Here is a 21496-nt window from a genome sequence, read left to right as displayed (position 1 = left end):
ATAAAGGCTTGGAAGTACTGAAATGGGTAGTCTGCCATGTGTTACACTGAGGATCAGATGCCATGGTACATGGAGAGGCTCTTCCATATTTTAGGGTGGCTGTTTAGAGAGAGGGGAAAAACCCATCTCATCTGTCTTTCACTTTCAAAAAAAAAGTTGCTTTTCTCTAACTTTTATTTTAAGTCAATATTTACAGTGAAGAATTTAAAATACCTTGTCAGGCCTGGGAATTCATCATAGTAGGCAGACCACATAGCACATTTTGAAGCTCTCTCCTAAATGAAAAAATACGTAAAGCTTTTAATTCTCTATCATCCAGAAGGTACTAAAATAGTCAAAACAATCTGAATTTATTTTTAGCATGGCAATTCACAATTGTGTTTGACAGTAAGCTAGAGAGTAATGCAGCTGGTTCCTCTGATTTGCTTTTATCAATCCAGAAACTATAAAGCTGGTTATTATGGGCCTATTTCAGCCAAATTATGTGGGCAAGTGAACTTGGTGTTCTACTCCAACTATCCAGACTAGAGGGTTTGTGGAAGATGCCCCACATGCTGCCAGACAGAAACCTGGGTGTGAAACATACCATCAGACCTTATCCTGAGATTCCCCAGTTCAGACATAGCCATTAATTGTTCTCCTATTTTCTCAAATCTGTTATGGAGAATGGCAAAGACACACTTATTTTACAGCACTGCAAACACTGAGGTACTTCACTGCTGATCCCAAGAGGGCTCCTGCCCTCTGAGTCACCTACAGAGGGAATCCTTTTGAGATGGATGACGAGCAACTGGCAATAACCCCATCAGAGGAGGTGTGAGGGTGCCATGCTAGCAAGATAGACAGTGCTTCTCAGGGAGCCCTTCAAGGGAAAAATGTTCAGATGCAAGAATGGGAAAAGGGAAGAGAAATTTATAAAATGTGCCCTACTCAGGGGAGTTAATGTAATTGCAAACATGCTGGAAAGTGCACCCTTCTATTACCAAAGTTGCATCAGGAAAATACCATCTCAACGGTTTTCTGCTGGACCTGCTTCACATTACATTGGGCAAGGGAAGAGTCACAGTGCCAGTGGGACGAGGGGAAGCTGAGTTCAGACCTCCACCCTACCCAATCAGATATCTTAGGGAGCACCTCTTTGCTCAAAGGATAGCTTTTCTCCCTGAATTACAGGGTAATCATAACACAAATCTAGTACACTAATCCAGAAACAATCCCCTTGATGACAAATGGACACATAAAATGTTGTGAAGTTTTGAATAAAAATTAAACCTCTTAATTGAGGAATACAGGTTATTCAGAGGAAACTAGAAAAATAGTTTGCCTGGTTTTATATTCATCTTTCTTTCTACTAACTGCACAGTGGAAAATATGATGAAATAGTAACTTGCTTGAAGGAAAAGCGCTTTAAAGTTTGATATATTCCCCTTTTTTTCAAAGTAAATTTCTCTGATTAGATTTACTTTCCACTATTTGTGATATTTTGAAATTTGAACTATTGACTTGCTGTTTGAAGGAACCAGCTCTGCTTCCCATCCCTTTCACCTTTAGATTTCACTTTCGCTGTGAAGCTAAAGGCTGTTGGCTTGGGAAGCTGGACAAGGCATTTAAAGTCCCACTGCACTTGGCACTGGTGAGGTTGCACCTCAAGTTCTGTTTTCAGTTTTGGGCTCCTTACTACAAGAAAGACCTTGAGGTGCTGGAGAGTGTCCAGAGAAGGGCACGAGAGCTGGGGAAGAGTCTGGTGAAGAATCTGAAGCACAGGTGTGACAAGGGGCAGCAAAGGGAGCTGGGAATTTTTAGCCTGGAGAAATGGGGGTTTATTACTCTCTACAACTGCCTGAAAGGGGGTTGTAATGAGGCAGGGGTCCCTCTCTTCTCCCAAGGAACAAGCGATAGGACAAGAGGAAATAGTCTCAGATTCTGCCAGGGGAGGTTTCTTCACTTACAGGGTGGTCAGACATTGGAACAGGCTACCCAGGGAAGTGGTGGGATCACCATTCCTCAGTGTTCAGAAATCATATGGATGTGGCACTTGGGGACATGGCTTAGTGGTGAACGTGCCGTGCTGAATTAATGGTTGGACTTAACGCTTTTACGATTCGAAAGTGACATCAACTGCAAGACCCCCTTCTTTTTTCCAAAGGTTTTCAAGAGGCTTACACTTCTCACTTGCATTGCGTAAATAAACATAAATTATTTGGAGTATGCAAGTCTATTCCCCTAAAGCAAAGCCTTCCCCTGTCAGACGAACAGCTGCCGTTCCGCGAGGAGTCGCAGGAAATCACGGACGATGCTGGGTACCCAGCGCTCCGCAGCAGCATCCGGACAGTAGCGGCCCATCCCCGAGCGGGCCACACGGGATGCCCCGTCCCCCCACTCTCTTCCACTCTCTTTCCCGCCACTGCCGGGCGGCTCCACCCCGCCTCCTCCTCCTCCTCCTCCTCCTCCCGCGGCAGCGCGGGCGGCCATGGCGCGGCGCGGCCGGCGGCGGCGGGGGGCGGCGGCGGCAGGGAGCCGCGGCAAGGTGAGGCGGCCCGCGGGCTGGCGGAGCGAGGCGCGGGGCTGGGCGGCGTGGGCAGGGAGCCGGCCCGGAGCTCTCCGCTCGCCCGGGGCAGCGGCGGCCTTTGTCCGCTGCTCGCGGGGTGAGGGGTCGGGAGAGCTGCCCGCCGGCGCCGGCGGGTCAGCCCAAGCGGCGGGGTGGCTCCTCGGGTGTGCCCGCACCGCCCCCGCCTGCAGCGCGCCGTGACGGGCAGCGGGCGGCCCGCGGTCCCGCCGGGCGCCATCCACGTGGCGGCGGCCCCGCGCTCGTAAAAGGCTGGGAAAGGCTAGGAAGCCTCCCTCGGGATGGCCCCGAGGCGCACAGCAGCGGCGTGGGGCAGCTGCAGCGGTGCCGGGACCTGCAGTGCCTCTAGGAAAAGCTGATGGGGAGGAGCTTTGTTAATCAGTTGGTTGTGAGCCTGGGAATACGACTTTAGAAATATATACTTCTTTCGTTTTTAATTCTGTCCGGCTTTTGGTTTTCTTTCTTTCTTTTTTTTTTTTTTGTTTGTTTTGGTTTTGTTTTGTTGTTGTTGTTGAAACGCCGCGATGGCACCGCAGGCAGATATTTGAGTTGCCTGAGAGGCTTCCATTGGCTGTGCTCTGGTCCGAGCCTGGCGGCGCATGCTTGGATGCATCGGGCTGATGGTGTGCTTCACATCTTAGGAGGTGGTATGGCTATAAAATCACAGAATACTTTGCATTGGAGGGGACCCCATCTAGTCAACCCCCCCTGAATGACAGTGCCGTCTTTAAATTAGATCAGGGTGCTCAGAGCTCTATCCAGCTCGACGTTGAATGTTTCCATGGATGAGGCATCTGCCAGGTCTCTAGACAACCTGTTCCAGTGTTTTACCGTTCTCCTTATGTATAGTCTAAATTGACTCTCTTTAAGTCATGGTGAGCTTCTCAGGTGGTGGGAAGGAGGAGAAATTCAGCATCTCAAGTCAGCTCTTGCTGATGGAAAGTTAGGATTTTACATGGGTTTTTGTGGAACTGGAGTGTTACAGAGACACTGGAATATTTGTTAGGACCTCTGTTCTCTCAGAGACTTTGTAAACCTTTCACCTCTGTATGACCTCAGGCCCTCCATTGGCAGTGTGAAGATAAGGGCACTGTAAAACATTTTGGGAAAATACATGACAATAGATGAAAATGGCACCTCTCAGTTCTGGTGCTGTGTCACAAGACTTACCATCCGCTAGTTCCGTTTCTGGTGCACAGCTTAAAATGCTGCACATCATGTTTTTTTAAGGCTCAGCAAAGGGGAGAAGGGTATGGACTGTTCTTGGTGCCTTCTTGTTTCTCATGGGAGTTCGTTATTCTCTGAGCACAGCCTTCTGCTGGCTCTGCCTTGTGTTTGTGATACGCAGCGAGTTCAGTCCTTGCTGGGCCAGAAGGATGTGGTGGCAAAGGTTTGTTTGCCTCTGAAGTCATGGATTATGTGCTGACAGGCAAATTGGCTTGTGAGTGTGTGCCTCCATTTGAAAGCAATTGCCAAAGAAGTCAGTGGTACAAAATTGTTTTGAATTGCAAGACCTACAGTTCCATTTCCTGTCCCAGGCTCTGATTTACCAGGTCCTGGCACAGCAGTTTGAGTGCACAGAGCTTGTTAAAGGGGTGCTGGCTGTGACAAAGTGGTTGCACCCAGAGGCCTGGTCTCTAGTCCTAGACTCGAGCAGTCCAGGCACAAAGCAGGGATGCATCGCATGCCTGTGGTATTGTACAAAAATGTTTTCCTTGGAAAGGAAGCTGCGGCTTGGACAGTAATTGGACATCACCATAGATGAAAAGGATGCTCTTGAATTATGCAGAATTAATTCAGAAATAGCTGTTACAACTGTTCGGATTGGTGAGAGATTAGATGGTACAGAGGAAGAAATTGTAGCAGTTGACAGAGTGTTTGGATTATGTTCATATGCTAGCATGCTGATATTCACAGTATTACCAGCATTTTTGAAGAGTAGGAAATAGTTTCCAGGAAGGTATTGCCTATGGAAGGTGACATTTTAAATGACTCGCCAGGTGATTATGATACTTGGGCATTCCTTATTTTAGGATAAAATAGCTTTATGGGAATTAGCTTATTATCTGTCTAAATAAGGCAATATAGAAGCTCTGTTCCACTTTTCTGAAAGTAGCAGAATTTACCAAAATTTCATGGAGTTACTTGCATTTAGCAATAGGTTAATTGGTGTGAAAATTGCCAAAACTTTTTGAGGGGGCACCCTGAAAGTCCCATAAGTTGTTGCTGGGACAACAACAACTCAGGCTCAACAGTAGGCTCAGGCATAATCTATCTTCACCTTCAGCAGAATCAAATTATTCCTGCAAAGATCATAGAATTGGGTGATGACTGCTCATCCTATCAGTTGTTCCTTCTTTTTTCAGAACACTCAGTTGCCTTTCAACCTCCTGCCACTTATGATAGGAAAACACTTCACTGCAGGGGATTTCAGGTTTTTGTGCTCTAATGCTCTTGAGGAATTCTGGAGATTATCTGGGATCTCCCTTGCCTTCATTGATTTTGTTGATGCTCACGAGTCTCAGGTTGGCTGTGTGGTTGATAGTCCTGTTTTGCACTGCAATATGAGACTTGGCATCTCTATGCCTTCCGTGTCTTTCACACTTTTGTGTGATACTTAAAATTAGGCTTTTAGAGGGCTGTTTATGACTCCAGTGGAAAATCCTTTATGACTCCAGTGGAAAAACCAGGATCTTGACTTCTAAACAGTTTTGGTTTATTGGTTTGGCACCTGTTGACATTCTGGCTGAGGCCCTCTATTGTAGAGCTGCCCACAATTGTCAACCTTGGAGTGTTTTCCTGTTCGGTTTTTCCTTTGAGGTGTGAGACAAATGCAGTGCCTGTAACCCTTGGTGGTGAGCCTTAGGCTTGTGTACTGAACTTGGGACAAGTCAAGAGGCTTTCCTGCATGTGGTGAAGGTGGGACTTTTCACAGGTTTGGTTTGTGTGAGTATCTGCTTGGGATTAAACTTTATTTTAGTTTGACTGAGTTTGAATGTGACTGAAATTGTCTGTCCTCTGTTTTGGGTAGGAATGCCCATACATTGTGCTAACTTGAATGAAGGGATCACAGCCCAATTGATTTTTTTTTTCCATGGTAGGAGCAGAAATAGAGAATTACAGCCAGCCCTGTTTTCTCATGCTGTAGATTCTCCTGATATATTACTGTAAGAGAAGAATGTCTAGTGTGACAATTGGCAGGGAAAGTGAAATGTGCAAATAACTCTTAAAAAATTAAATATGGTAGTCAGTGGCGTAGAAATAACATGCTTCTCAGGAAATCCACGGGTGTGCATGCAGGCAAGTGCTCTCTCAGCCTATGGGGCAAGTTGCATGTCTTCTGGCTTTGGTATCAGGAAAGTTTTTCAGTTGAAACATGAGGATTCTCCCTGTTGATGTGGACAGTAAACCAGCTCATCTCATGTTGGTTTTTTTTTTTTTCCTTGCCTAACAAGATGGAATTCATGGGGATAGTGCTTGGAAAAATGTTCTTGTGACTGCTGGGGACCTCGGGTGCCTTATTTTTCTAATAGCTCATGTGACTGAAACATTTTTGACAATCTTACTGCCCTCTGTCACCTTTGGCCCTTGGTGACAGACCTGCCAACCTCCACAGGCACATGTGAGCTGCCTGCCCCTGGTTCTGTGGGAATGGGAACTTCATGCAGCCCAACATATCTGAGTATACTTCTGGGCGTACTGGTGGTAGTTTGTCAAATTTAGAGAAGGAAAACCTGAGAGACATGGATGTCTTGATCTTTGGGCTTCTTCTGCAGAAACACAGGGTTTGTTGTTCTGGCAGTTGTTGGATTTTGCACCATCTGTAGCAGGGAAGGTTTGCTGATGCTTTTGAAAGGTACCTTGTGGGTAACTAAGTGTGTTTTATATGCAAAAATAAATGAGTTCAATAGATAAAATAAACTTTCCTACCCGAAATAAGACTGACTTTTTCAGCAGCTGTGAATTATTTCCGGCTTTTACTAGACTTTTGGTATTTGGCCTTTGTAACAGGCATCTTTAAAAAGACAGTATTTCTCACATCTGCAGCATTTCAGCAGTCCATTGTATCTGAACCTGTGGTCTATTCATGTTGAAATATTTTCCCTGAGCAAGCTTGGAATGTTCATCACCTCTGCCTTCATGATATTTTTAGGGGTTTAGTGGCAAAAAGATCCTTTCCTCCAGTGCCTGTGTCTTACATGTGTTTTGAATGGATTAACATTTGACATTATTTAGGCAAATATGTATTTTCTTACTTGGAATATGTTAATTTGTTGACAGCACTTGAAATTCTAGGCTCTCATGCTGATTGTAAATTAGTTTCAGAATGTATTTTAATTGAAAGTTGAAGATGGAACTGTCTGTGGCTTCCAGGACTGCACGATAAATGACAGCAAATGCACACATCATGATGGGGATGTTTGCTGCAAGCTTATATTTGACATCAGTGGACTTTTCCTGGGAATAAACTTGGCTTATGATTTCAGGTGTAGAAATAGTGTTGCTAATCAAGATTCATCATGAGACTTCTCTTTCTAAACTTTTGGAGTGTGCCCACCTTGAACGTGTTAGGTGTTCTCTGTTATTAATGTAAGCCCTTCTGGTAACACAGGGACCCAGCAGTGACCAAACTGAGATTCTTAGTAGTCAAGCTATGGGGCGAGCAAGTCACCAACTAAAAATTCTTGAAGTTCTTCTGTAAGTTACTTAAATCAGTACCAGTGCCTTAGAATTTAGAAATGCAAAAATATTTTAAAAAGTCTTCTGCTAGGAAAGAATTTTTTGTTTTTGTTCAAAATCCATAATTACAGCCCCATAATGGCTCCTCTGGTGCAGATGCAGAAGTAATAGATGAAGAAGAAGGAATCAGGCATACAGTAGTCACAGCAGTGGCTAAAGTGTACATTAGTACAAGAACTAATGCAGTGGCTCCTGGAAGCAATTTATTCATACCAGTGAGGCTCTCAGCTCCTTGTATATTTTTCCATTAAAATGCATAATGCATTCATTTTTAACACTGCTCTGTACTTGATGAATTGTCACAGCAATGGAAGGGGATTCTGGATGTACTCAGTAGGAGATGGGAGTGAAGGACTATCCAAAGGGGTTCAGATAAGGACAGCATGGCTTTAGCAGCCATGTGTTGGGTCATTGCATTATAGACCTGAGAGGGTCAGTTTTTCAGAGGTGAATTTTACTCTTGCTCGAGCAACAGTAAATTGGTTTTGCATCAGCCTACATCAGCTTTATAAAAGCAGAACAAGAATAAAATTAAGCCCATGTTCACCCTTTACTGTAACTTACTTCAGAGCGTGATGCTTTGGTCAAGGAAGTAGAACTTTTTAAGCAGCATTACTTTTGGAGAATGAGCCTCCTTTGGGTCACTTGCCTTGTCACAAGTGAGCTAAAAACAAAACAAAACAAACTATATGGGGCCCTGTATGAACAACCTTGGTTTTCTATGACAGTGGAAAAGGGCAGTCTGCTCTTGGTTCTGAACTTCATCTCTGAGATGTACTGTTGAATATTCAGGGCTGGATAATAGCATTTTCAGATGAGGAATTGGCCTCTGACCAGACAGTCATTGATCTCACATTCTCAAGAGTTAATGAGAGGAGTGGGAAATCTCTGCTGTTAGCAAACAGTGAGAGGCTCATTTCAAGTTACAGTGGTGTGTGTGAGGTGTACATGTGGTCCAGGGGATGTAGGAGATGAGTGCCCAGATGCTGGTGAGGAATGCAAAATTTCTGCATTTTTCAAAATGCAGTTTTCTCTCTGAACATTTGTATGACTAGCAGAATGGTTTTGCAGGTGATACTGGGGTTTGTAAAAATGTGTTCTGAAACTTGGCAAAATGCCTTCTCCCTGGGTTTTTAATGCTTGATCTGTTCATCCTATCGTTTCACACGCCAGATTCTAAAGCAGCCCAGGTGGGAACTGTTAGAAGGCTTCCTTACTGTCCTGGTACATGCAGAGGCTTATCTGAAGTGCTTGGTGTGAAGTATGTGGCCCAGTGGAATGGCTGGATGTGGTGTTATGAGTCTCCTAGGCTGGGACTGGACTTCTTGGACTCTGAAGTGGTGACCTTGGTCACCTCAGGAAGGCTGCTGCCTGCCCTTGGCTGTGCTTCTTCCTCTCTTGATGGGCTACATCATGGGCCTCTGGCAAAGGAGAAGTGTTGGCTAACACGTTTTCACTTTCTTACTAAAGAACTCAGGAAAAACTCTGTGACAGTACTGACCAAGGTGAATGAGTTGCATTGGTTTTATTTTTGTAGTTAGCTAAGTGTCTGCTAAAATCCGTAATGGTACTGTCAAATCTGATGGTAAGTTTTCTTTGTACTTTAGCATTGTGTTGTGTTTAAAGTTATGTTCCTCACCTCTGAGCCATCATTACTCCAAAAGAGCAGGAGGGGTTTCCCCATGGATAAAAGTGCCCTGAGCACATAGTTGCAAAGATGAGGCACACACGTTTTTATGTCTGAGAAGTACTTTCCTGTGGAGTTAAACGTCTTGTGTGCTGCATGCCCTCTGTAATGCCAGATCCTGAGTCTGTATTAAGGGATTAAAACAGTCTATACAGAATTTTCCTGGAGTTTAGCTAAATAAGGTACAATTTACACATAGCATATTTTGTGGTACAGATTTGTACTTGCGAAGGAATATAAAAATAAGTTGTACTGTTGCCAGTTTGAATTTTCGTGTAAAGTTGGTGTGTGTGACTCATATTTTCTGTCTTGTTTTGAATCAAAAACAGATACCCAAGGATGTGACCAACATTTTCAATGCCCCCAGTGACAGTGAAGATGTTCCAGAATTCCAAGATGATGCTCCCAAACAGAGCTTGTCAGAGAACAACTATGCTAGTTTTGATTCTCTGGAGTCTGGAAAAGAGGTAGGAGCAGATTGCGTAGTCCAATCATACTCTTTGGATGCAGTAGTACTCTGAGCCTGTGTCAAAACTGTGTGAATTATAACTCGCACCTTAACCCATGATTTGCAGTCCTCATATTAAAAATAAATGTAAACAAACTTGGTATCCTTTTTAGGGTTTAATGGTTTCTTTTGAAAACTCTTTCATAATATGGAAAAGAAAATGGGTTTCATTGGAAGGTGAGTTTGTGTGAAATAGGTAAGTGTAGCAAAAAGGAAAAAGAGAATTACCATCCTGGAAAGAAGTTGCTGGATACATAAGACAGGACAAATACATGGTATAAGGTAGGCATTTGTGAGTATGCAAGACTTCAAGGTATTTCTTCCAGAAATTTCTCAGTGCTGTTTCTGCACTAAAAGCATGTTTTAATAGTGGGGACCCAGAGAAACCATCAGCTCCTGCTGTGATAGTTGGGTTTGCTGGTTCTTTGCTCCCTTGATGGTGAAGTAGCTTTGATCAGCACAATGATTTGATATTTTTTCTTCTCTGATTTGGTAGCTGGAAATACCAGCTGAATTCACAAGAAAAGAATAGAACTGGTATGCTGTCTTGGCTGTCAAAAAAGTTAGTTTTTAGTCTTTTAGACACTTATAATTACATAATTGATAGACATGGGCTAATGTGTTATAAGATACTTTTGTCATTTGTGCTGTTGCAAAGGTCCCTCTGATTCACTAATAAGAAAAATGAAATTTTTATTTTCTTCTATTTCACTTGTCCGTCAGGTCAGCACCTGGTTAAGAGGTGCTGATGACAAGAAGGGTGATTACTATTAGCGAAGGGAACAGGCAGAACAAGGCTTGTACAAGTATGTACTGTTTCTGAGCCTTTATAGGCAAGTGACCCCAGGAGAGTGCAGAAGCCTTCTGGGGGCAGAACCACAGTCTGTGCTATGGAGAAAGATAGTGTCTAAAATGTAATGAAATGTCCTGGGCTCTAGATTGATTTCTAATCTTGTTGCGGGACAGCACTACTGGTCACTTCACAAAACCAGGAGGTAGCTTGCTCTTGCATTTGTGTCTTTGTGGGGAGCACCAAGAAGGGTCAGTGGGGAGAAGTGGTGGTGGTGGTGGAGGGGAAGCCTTGTGGGGGAGCTTTGCTTCTACCTACCTGGGGGCTGCAGACATCTGACTGTACTTTCTCTCCCTTGATTTCCCAACTTGTGAAATAGTTTATGATAATGATCTCTTCTGCAAAGCGTTTTAAAATCCTCTGATGCAAAATTCTGGGAAAGAGCTAGGTACTGTTAGTTTAACATGCATTGCTGAGAATCCCAGTGAGACTTGTTCCAGATTTACAGCTGGCACTACAACCTTCCTTACCATTCCTGTGTTTCCCTTGGGATGAGAATTATTTTAAATCTCAATCAGTGTTGAATTTAACTCCCTTACCACTACATGGTACAGTAAAAATATCCTGAGTTCCATCCAGCTGCAGCATAATCTGCAGTCATTGCACATCAAGGCCCTGCATCAGGATGAGCATCACCTGATGTTTATGATGCCAAGCACCACTATTGTTGCAAAAGACCATTGGTACTTGTGCAGGAAACGAAAAGGTTTTGGTGTGAAGGGCAAAATGATGGGAAGTTCAGAAAAATTCAGCAGTTCTTGTGAGAGGAGGCAAGGTAGCTGCCCTGCTGGGGTGGCAAATGGGCTGTTAGCGCAGCAGGTGTTCCTTGGATGCTGAGGTGCAAATGGGTAAACAAATAGTGACCTCTGTGTGCTTGCTTTTCCTCAGGGCTTTCTGCAGTCCGCTTCCCATAATCTCTGTGCATCTCCTGAGTTCCCACAATTTCTCCAATAGGTATCCCTGATGCATATTTTACCTGGTGTAGACTGTTCTTCGTAGATGAACAGCACAGCTCTAGGTCTATTATTTTTAGTTGCTTTAGCTAACAAATAGCATATTTCCCCCCTTCAACCTTCATTGTGGAATTTCATGAAAACAGAATACATAAAAAACTTCAGTTTCCTCCAAGAAATGCAATTTAACTTTAAAGAAACTTCCCTATTGTGTTTGTTCCTTTCTCAAGCAGCTGCACTGCAGCTATCAACAAAAGAATAAAGTAATTTTCCTCAGAGAAAACTCATTACAATTACCCATAATAATTTTGTAGATGTTTAAATGTAAAGAAACAGCATATGCAGTGGCTCCCCCCTCCCATTCCCCTTTAAGTTTTTCCCCTCATCTATTGTGTCTTTTTTTCACCAGATATTATCTTAAAATAAAGAAGTGTGTAATTAAAGTCAGGGAAGGGAGGGCATTGAAAGGAAGAATAAAGATATTTAGCAAATGCATTGTATTAAAGGTCATTTTTGTTTCTCGTGTGGGAGGAAAAAATAACAGAGGAAAATTGTGGAAACAAACTTATATGCTGACTTTCAAGAGGCAGGTGTGATGTGAGCATGGGTTGTATTCCTACCAGGAGTAACTCTTTCATGAGATTAACAGGAACAAATTGACAAGATATTCTACTACTAGTTCTTACTGGAACTGTGGAAATATATTTCTATTTAGTAGAAGCCTCGTGTTTAATTGGGATGTAATGTGCATACCATGGAGAGTGTTTTAATGAGATCATTTTACTTCCTGGTCTATAGGCCAAAATTGAGGAGCTGTCTACCCTAGAACACATGTGAAGGATAAACTGCACCAAAAAAACAGAGTTGAGAAGTTAAAAGTGGAGGGATGTTAGTCAGGCTGTTCAAAGCTCTGTGCATTTGTGTTGTTATTGGTCAGATCAGTGATGGTGTAATTGCACGAGGAGCAGACCACATCTCTCATTTGTATTTTCTTCTATTCGAGGCCTGTTTTTTTACATCCAGAGGAAAATATATAAAACATGATAATTTACACACAAGTAAACTGATTGTTTATTTTTATTGGGTGGTAATGAAGAAGAGGAAGAAGAGGTGAATAAGAAATTTTCCCCCACAAGAAATAGCTCTATAAAAGCCCCGTCCTAAAACTGAAGAAAAAAAATCATGCTAAGTTAAAATGACTTCATGTTGAAACTCTGAAGGTTGTCTTCTTGTTTGTTTCTTTTGACAGGCTTTGCCTGCAAAGTGCTTTCACAATATGCTATCTAGTTGGCACTGTCTTGACCTTCAAAACCTGTCTATTGTGGCTGTGTAAATACTCTATATCTGACTGTCTCTCACAGCTACTGAGTGGTATTTTTGCAGGGGCTCCGGCTTCGGTCCAGATACCTCACTGAAGGGCTGCGGAGGATTTTCACCGAGGACACTGACTCTGAAGCAGAAGTGTTTGAAGGCTTCCCTTCAAACGAGGTGCATGTGAACAAGAAAGAAGTTCTGGTAAAGGCAGTCACACCTTCATATGAATGTATATGTTGACTCCTTTTTTTTTTCTGTCTTTTCTGAGTAAACCTCATGGTCTAGTAGGAATTTTTCTGATACACTGTGATGTTCTTCGTGCTGAATTCAAATGTGTTGTCTTAAAAGAGAAAGAATGCTTCATTTAATGTAGCATCACATATTAGAAATGAGAACTTCTTCCACTGCTTGTAGGCTGTGCTAAGCAAGATTGTTCCTCTGCAGACAGCCATGTCTGTAGCCCAGACAATACTAATTCGTACATGTTTTGTTGATCTCTGCACAGAAAGAAATTGCATACTGTGAACTTCTAAAAATTTCTTGGTTTAGGTGAATTTATGATGGTGCCTTTGGGTGGAGAGACTGCTGTCTAGAACTAGTGATTTAAAAATGACCTTTCTTGTGTCTGAGCCAATAATGTAACATGGGATTTTTCCTGTGTCTAGAGAGTGGAGTCAGACTTGAGTGATGAAGAATGTGATAATTTATTGGGTAATGAGAAGGAAGAGGAGGAAGAGGTGAAGAAGAAACTTTCCCCCAAGACAAGAAGCTTTGGCCTTCATGCTGCTTTACAGCTTCCCAACGGAAAGTCATCTGAGAAAAAAATGCCTGAACAGGCTTTATCTGACTTACCTCTTAAGGACAGTGAATCCCTCACACCTCTTTCAAAAGAGATAAGCTGCAAACGGCCGGACGAACCAGAGGGCTCTGCTTCAGAGTCTGAAGAAGACATTGAAGAAACACAGGAGGAAAATTCAAGTGCACTGCTTAAGAGAGCCATAAATATAAAAGAAAATAAAGCCATGGTAAGACTTTTTGAGCAGTGTTTTGTTCTCTGACATTTACATCCAAGTACTTAGCTTTAGCATACTTGAACTTCTTGGGGTCCGTGCTGGTGCTGTGCTGGAACTTTGGGAAAATCTTACAGCAAACTTCTCCACCTGGGAAAGCCCTAGAGGACCCTTAGCACTCAGACATTTACCCCTAAAATAACCTCAAGTAGGACTAGCCTGGTCAAGTTTAAAACCAGAGCAGAACTACGCATTTTTAATGTGGATGTGATCAAAGTTACAAATGACCAAGTTTGGCAGCCTTATACTGAGAACATTTCAGAAAACCAGCTGGTCCCTTCAGGTGGTTTATGGTGTCATTTACATAATAGTGTTTCTACTCTTTGTGTATGACAAGTCTGCTGCAGTTACTGATTTGAAAGCCAGCTGAAAACTGCTGAGGATGATAAATGTAATTTTTCAGTTGTGTGAGATATGATTTTTACAGTTACGCTTTACTATATAACTGCTGAATGTGTGTGTAGGTGCGGAAAAGAGAGACTGATAATTTCCTAATGTTTTTTCCTCTGTTATCCAACATGCCACCAGCTCTCTTTAATTATCATGCTGCTCTGTAATCGGAACTGATGTTCAGTCTTTAGTAGCTCCTTCAGGTTTACTGTGTTTCAGGAAAAGTTGCAGCTTCCAAGTAGTGTTGGGGCTCAAGCAGTTTCTCTTGGGAGTGTGGGACTGCAGCTCCTGTGTAAAAAGTTGCTTCAGCATTGTACCTGCATTTCTAATCTGTCATGTATTCCAGCTGCTGTTGTGTTGCTCCTTGCTGCTCCTTGGCCCTTCTCACATTCCACTCTTCCTTGCAGTTCAACCACTGTGAGATTCACTGGCATCCTAGGGGCAGTACTGTAATGGCATTAAATGCCTCTTAATAAATGCCACACTGAAGTGTTTACTGAGAAATGCTGTATTCATTTTTTAGTCTCTTGATGGCTGTGGCAATCTCAGAGAGCTAGCAGCTTGGCTCATCCTCACTACCACTGGCTTTTCAGAAGTTAGCCTCCTTCTGGAATTCCAGAACAGATCAGTGGTTTTTTTGTATCTATCAGCCACTGCTTCTCTGGAAATGTACCTCCAAGATATCTCCTACACAGTACAACAGATGATCATCCTGCTGAAGTGCTTCTGATTTTGTATATTCATCAGAACATGCATGCATTGGGGGAACTGCCAGTGGGGCTTAGTTGCTTTATGACGTTGTAAAGGGCATGTACCCAGTGTCTGCACTGCTTAGGGGGATGCTGCGTTCCCTGGCAAAGAGCACAAATGTATCTGCAGTCAATAAAAGCTCACTGGGATCATCTTACTGTCTTCTGGCACCTTGTCTTTCTTTTCTCCCTCCTCATATGAACTGAATTTCTCATTATCAGTCATGGATGTCATTACCATAGTGTAATGCACTCTTTTGGTGCTGTTTTGACAAGATGTTATGTAGATCTGGCTAGCTCTAATTCCCACTAAGAATTAGTGGGAGCTATGAAGTTAGTATTGTTGGCAGAGTTTTTGCTCATTCAGGAGTAAATGAACCCCTTTTATGAGACACACTTTAAGTGCTTCCAGAAAGGTTTCATGCATGTGTTTAGCTATAATTTGAAGTGCGTGTGAACAGTGGATGGTAGGTGATGGTTTTTTTGCAAGTTGCAGTGAGTTTTCAATGTAACATCTCTTTATTCCAGCTTGCCCAGCTGCTGGCAGAACTGAATTCCGTACCAGACCTGTTCCCAGTGAAGACGCCTGCCTCGACTCCTGCGGTAAGTTCCCTATATTGGTTGGTGGTGACAGTAATTTTTGTTAGACTTAGGATTTATGTGTATCATCAGAAGCTTTCACCAAGTTTGTTCTGGTTTTCTTTGGGTTTGGTCACTTCATTTGGTATTGGTTGGGAAGTACCAGAGATTATGTGAGGAAATGGAATTTTATAAGACAATATATGAAGAAATACAAAGACCAAGATGAGATTCTACTTAATCATTTTTGCTCCAGAAATACCACTGAGACCTTAGACAAATGTCTATGTATGTGGGAATAAGGAAGAGTAGTTGCTTTTCTTTAGGTTTAGGTCCTGTTAATTTCCCTCTTTTGGTCTTCTCTTCTAAAATCCACACATCCCAGTAGAGCTATGCTCATGAAGTTGAACTATTCAACATGAATTGGAATGATACTGCAGTTATTTCAACTGACTTTTCTCAGCTTTAAAGCAGAGGAGTGTCAGTCCTTCTTAGTTCTCTGTGGAGTAGCATTTTTCCACATATATTATAAACTTCAGAGATTTGAGGAAACATTGAAGGCCATGTCTTTGGTAGATGTCCATGCAAGTCTTCTGTTGCATGAATTCAATCACACAGTAATTGGCAGGTGTGACAATATGAAGAAGGTATCTTGCACCTCCAAAGAATTTCCAAAATTTAGGAATCTTGAACTAAATGAAGCAGCTTATTAATACCCTTTCAGTTAAAAAAGTTTAAAAGAAAATTAACTAGAATTCAGATTATTCCTCAAAGGTGTATTCAGATTGTGGGAAAATCTGAATATTTAGCTACCAAAGAAAGTGAGAACTAGCTTCCATCCTAATATGCTACGAGTTAAATTTTGGTGTAGTTCTGTGATTCCAATGGAATTTTCATTGTTCAGATTGGAATAGAATTTGATGTGAAGGTGTGGTGCTTTAAAAATAACAAAAAGGTGTAGTGTGTAGGTAGTATATTTAAGAATGCTAGAAGTTGGTGGGGTTTGGCTTAATAAATAAGGAGTGGGAGAACAGCAGATCAATTCATGATAGTATAAGTGTGGTACAGAGATTTTCAGATTTTTTCTAGTGTTTAACACTATAAACATAACTGAAAAGACAGTTACTGATATTTCCTTCTCTTTCTAGAAACAGAAGAAAACCCCAAGGAGGACATCTTCTGAAGGCCAGATAACACGTCGAATGAACCCAACCAGAAGTGCTCGTCCACCAGAAAAATTTGCCTTGGAAAAACTTACTTCGTCAGCTCTCCAACTTGCAGAACACATCAATAGCTATAGACAGGAAAACCTCTTGAAGAGACTCAGTGTGGTATTTGCCATATTTTGATATCTCCAGTAGTCAGGAACTAGGAAACATTTAAATTGTTGGCCAAACTTAGACCAGACATCACATCCAACACAAAGTTACTGAAAATCTTTGGTTGGGATTAGCTACAGAAGAAGTTATTTCCAGGCCTTTCTGTCTCCTCTTTCACCTTTTAATTGGGCTCTATTTGTGACCAGTGTTAGCCAAGCATAACAAGGCAGTTTACTTATGGTCTTTACTTACGTTTATTTATTCTTCATCTGAAAATTACTAGAGCTTGTAATGCAGAAGGCCTTGGAGTGGCAAGGCAGTGGGATGGTGGAGGTGGCAAAGCAGATCTTCTCTGTTATCAGACACAGAAAAAAAAGGCAGAAATCCTTCTTTGGAAATAGCAGAGGGAAGATATGAGTTACATGGCTGAACTGAGAATGAATTAAGGGAATCTATACCAGCAAACTGCTAATGTACAGGCTGACCATTAAAAGGTTGCAGGTTTTACTGTTTGTAAAAATCTGGGTTTTTTCCTCCTTTAACTTATGGTGGTCAATTGTCTTGCTTATGTTTTTTGTATAGCCCTTGTAAGGCTCTGAATCCTCATAGATTGTATGCCAATTCTGCTTGTAGGAACAAGTGCTGGGCATAGTGGAAGCATTATAGAGAGAACTTGGCTATTAGAAAAAGTGGAGTAGCACCAAATGAGAAGCTGGGCTGGTAAATGACTGTTTTGGACAGAGTAGAGCTATTCTAGAGTGCAGGACAAATGAGGTCTTCAAAGACAGGTTTTCAGAGACATGGGGAAAGCTAAGAATCAGATAAGACTTACTTATGCATAGGGGTCAAAGAGAATGATATTTAGAAGGAAAGAAAAGATCACTTAATAGTGAGCAGAGTATTCTCTTCCAAATAACAAACAGGATAATAAGAAAGGGCTGGGTATGGCAGGACTAACCTAAAACTTCAGTAAAGGGTTTTTTTCAGGACAGTAGAGACTGTCATTTGAGAAAACAATTAGAGAATATACAAGGAGGTTGAAGGAGGAAAGCATGGGAAGGCAGGTGATTATAGTTTCTTGTTTTGAGAGGGAAGAAATGGGGTATGAAGAGTTACAGTGGAAGAGTCCAGGGAATGCAAAGAAAAGTTAGCAGTAAAACATGTCAGGGATTTTTGCAAGTAGAAGTAGTAATGATGGAAAGGAATTAAATAGAATGAATAAAAAATGTAGTAGAGAAAAGATTACGGAGGAGAGGGAGAGAAAGAGGCAGTGATGTTTTGGAAAATATTCTCTTTTCTTCCAGTAGTGCATGAGCTTGTAGTCTGCTGGTTCTGGACTGTGCATGCATTGTAAATGAAGGAAGTTGTCACCGAGTCTGGTGATAGAGGCTTCATGACATCAGACAAAAGGTACTGAGATGAGTTTTTTTAGCAGGGGGATTGTGGAGTACCCAAAAGAAGGAGACCATCAAAGTATTCATCTTACCGTCCAGTAGAAGATATAACTGAGGAGGACTTGGGCAACATTGCAATCACTTCTGGAGACAAAGTCTATGACAAAGTTCTAGTAAGTGGTTGCCATATTCTTCAGTGTGTCTGTGTGCATGAAATTTAAAGTCTCTCACTATTGCACTGATGTTTGCTGAAAAGTGTCCTTTCCTGAGGTTCTGGGGAGTACAGATCATTGTTATGTCACCCAAGTACAACTTTTAAAGCTTTGCCAGACTTCTGTGGGCTTGGTTGTGCTGGTTGACACTCCCCACTGGCTTTTTCCCTCTGAAAAGAAGTGCATTTTTGCTACAGAGCTACTAAGCGAAGTTTGTTATAGCTATTACTTGCCACTGGTAAGAGTTGGCATCATTTTTAGCTCTTGCTCTCGCTAATGAAAATGTTGTGTTGTTGTACCATTAAATAACAGTGGTCCCTATGGTTCCTCGTACACCTGGAAATGACATTTCTGCACAGGTCGTGTAGTTTCCAAAGTTCTTAATGGAACTCCTCCTTCCTTGCTTTCACTGGATTTGGGTATTATTGATTATCATGAAGATCAGCTTACCATGTATTTAATGCTTCATGGTATTGGCAGAGATGAGTCACAAGATCATTTTCTCAATAGTTTTAAGTTTTTCCTAGAGAGGAGAAAAGATGAGAACTGTGACATGAGGTTCATGTAATTTGAGACTTCAGTGCAACTGAAACTGGGCACTGTAAAATTCCTAGCATTGCTATATGGTTTATCATAATGAACTTGCTGTTCATTGTTTTGACTTTTGTTTGAAATTTGTGCTTATTGTTAGGAAAGTTCATCAATGAGCATTTCAGTTGTCCATTATAGATATGTGTTTGTCCTCCTTGCCACCTTTAGGGTAGTACTTGCCACCAGTGTCGACAAAAGACAACTGATACAAAGACAATCTGTCGCAACCCGGGCTGTGCAGGAATAAGGGGGCAGTTTTGTGGACCTTGTCTTCGAAATCGATACGGTGAAGATGTGAAGTCAGCTCTGCTTGATCCAGTATGTATGTCCAGTATATATCACTCTAGAGCCTGGAGTGAAAGTGTAATGAATACAGTTTTGTTAGTAATCTGTGGTGATAAGAATATGCTCGCAGTAATGCGCTGTCCAAACTTTTTTGCCAAGAGCAGATCTGTATTACTAGCTAATGGCTCTGATGTGCTGGCCCAGCGTGGCAGTGGCTGCTCTATTTGCACCTGTGCTTTTATGTGCAGTTGCTGAGCAGCTTGGAGATGCCTCACTTCAGGTACCAGCTGGGTAATTCAGTCCCAGGAAATGAGCTGCACCAGCACTCAGAGAGAGCCAAAGGAACTTGTCCCAGTGGGTACCCATCTCTTTCTAGGGAGTTGACTACAGTCAGCCTAGCAGAGAACGAGTTATCGTTAGGCATTACAGATGACTTCAGTGTATTTGAAAATGAATACTGAGCACCTCAGAGAATGTGAGTCTTCAGAGTAAGAAGTAGTCAAGCACTTAATAATTTCTCTAAGCGTGCAGAATTCGGAAAGTGTTAGTAAGGTTGACTGACTGGCTGACTGGCTTTTAAAACCTTGCCCTAAACAATCACATGGCAGGGAACCCATATTTGTGTTTCTCTGAGCACCAGGAAGGCCAATATAACATTTTTCACAACTTGCTTTTACCCCCCTCTCATGTTCACACCCCTGCAGGCCTGGATGTGTCCTCCTTGTCGCGGAGTGTGCAACTGCAGCTCCTGCCGCCGGCGGGATGGGCGCTGTGCCACCGGCATGCTCATCCACCTGGCCAAGTTCTACGGCTACAGCAACGTCAAGGAGTACCTGGAAAGGTGAGACTCCTGCCCTGTGGTCATTCCTTTTAAACTTGTTGTAAGCCCTTTAAATAACATTTGACTTCTTGTGCCCTGGGGCAAATCCTGTGCCCATGCAAAGAAAGTTTCTTGGATTTCCAATTTTTTTTCCTGGGCTGAAATCAGCTTCTTTAAAGTGAGGTATATTGTCTGTGTAAACAACTAATTTGCTTAAAAAATTTAAATACTTTTGCCTATTTAGAAATCCCTATTTGTTGTTTGAAGTGTATAGAAGTGCTGTTTTGGAAGTTACCATCTTCAGCAATGAAAATTGTTGTTCATGGGGAACCTGCATTTCCTACAAAGTACTAACACTGTTTCCTCACATCTTCTAGTTTACAAAAACAACTGGCGGATGAAAATTGACAGCACTGAACTCAAACTGTGCCTGCAGCTGGTTAATATGTTGACAATGTTGACTTCAAAAGTTTATTACTATGTTTTATATAAAAATAGGATTGTAGTATATAGCATATTCATTTCTATATTGGGAACTTTTTGATTGATATGGTCTTATGCAAAAGATCTCTCAGGAAAATGTTTTGGTGGAGAAATGTATGTGCACAGACCTATAAGTTAAGTGAAACGGCACTCTTGAACCTTGAGTAGTTAATTTTTAACAGGGCTACACAACCACATGATGGAGAGCTTGGTCAATTTGAGCAATATTTTTATTTATATAATAGTGCAAGTTTGCAGAAAGGGTGTTTAACAACTACCTTCAAAGCATCCCCGTCTTTAAAGAAACAAAACACCCTTGTCTACCAACTTGACCATAAAGATCCATTTTTCCAGCTCTGCTTTCTCAACCTGTTCCACCACCTGTAGTTTATAGAACTTGTGCTTGCAAAGAAGGAGAGGGTACTTTCAAAAGAATGCCATTATGTTCCAGCCAAAGGTGATGCAATCGACCAGTGGGAGGATGGCTTTTTTATGATTTTATTCCAAAGTGCAATTATTCACCAAAACATGAAAGTACAAGAATGTTCTTTAAAAAAAATTAAAAATCATCATTAAAAAAAAAACCACCAAAACTTCTCACCAGCAGTTTTTGTGTAGAGTACCTGCTGCCTGAAGCATCTACTCAGCAGTTGTTACTGGTCTAAATCAGAGTTCAGGATTATTTTTTTTACTTACAGTTCATACTTAGATGTTTTTTCATTTGTACAACCAGGCTTTCAAACAACTTTGTTTAAATGCAACGTTTGTATTGCATGTTAAAATATGTTAAAATCCTTGTATGGTACACATTTCATTCTATGTTGAGAGAATAAAGGTTGATCTAAAGAGGAGTATTTTGTGAGTCAGAATACACCCTGATGCTGATGTTTCCCATTTACTTTCCCACAGCAGATGTAATGGTGATTAGAGATCAATAATCATTATGTGGAGAAACACATGAACACAACAGTGATGGATGAGGAAAT

The 21496-nt window shown here is 41.8% G+C and overlaps 1 protein-coding gene and 1 pseudogene across 1 annotated transcript; one reads left to right on the top strand and one right to left on the bottom strand.

The window, feature by feature from the left end:
- Nucleotides 1-7384: 7384 nt before the first annotated feature.
- Nucleotides 7385-21361, top strand: CDCA7L (cell division cycle associated 7 like). Its single transcript, XM_085049825.1, has 10 exons — nucleotides 7385-7410; nucleotides 9256-9460; nucleotides 12688-12819; nucleotides 13284-13643; nucleotides 15356-15430; nucleotides 16555-16737; nucleotides 18161-18292; nucleotides 19091-19240; nucleotides 19912-20048; nucleotides 20405-21361. Exons 1-10 carry the CDS (start codon nucleotides 7385-7387, stop codon nucleotides 20433-20435), a joined length of 1431 nt encoding a protein of 476 aa, XP_084905951.1. The 3' UTR covers nucleotides 20436-21361.
- Nucleotides 19207-21496, bottom strand: part of LOC146441067 (dynein axonemal heavy chain 11-like) — a 65308-nt pseudogene continuing 63018 nt past the window's right edge.

Source organism: Lichenostomus cassidix, chromosome 2 (assembly GCF_008360975.1).
Source record: "Lichenostomus cassidix isolate B80296 chromosome 2, HeHo_3.0, whole genome shotgun sequence".
Taxonomy (NCBI): domain Eukaryota; kingdom Metazoa; phylum Chordata; class Aves; order Passeriformes; family Meliphagidae; genus Lichenostomus; species Lichenostomus cassidix.
Note: the sequence above shows the minus strand (reverse complement) of the source record. Positions and strands in the feature narration are given on the sequence as shown.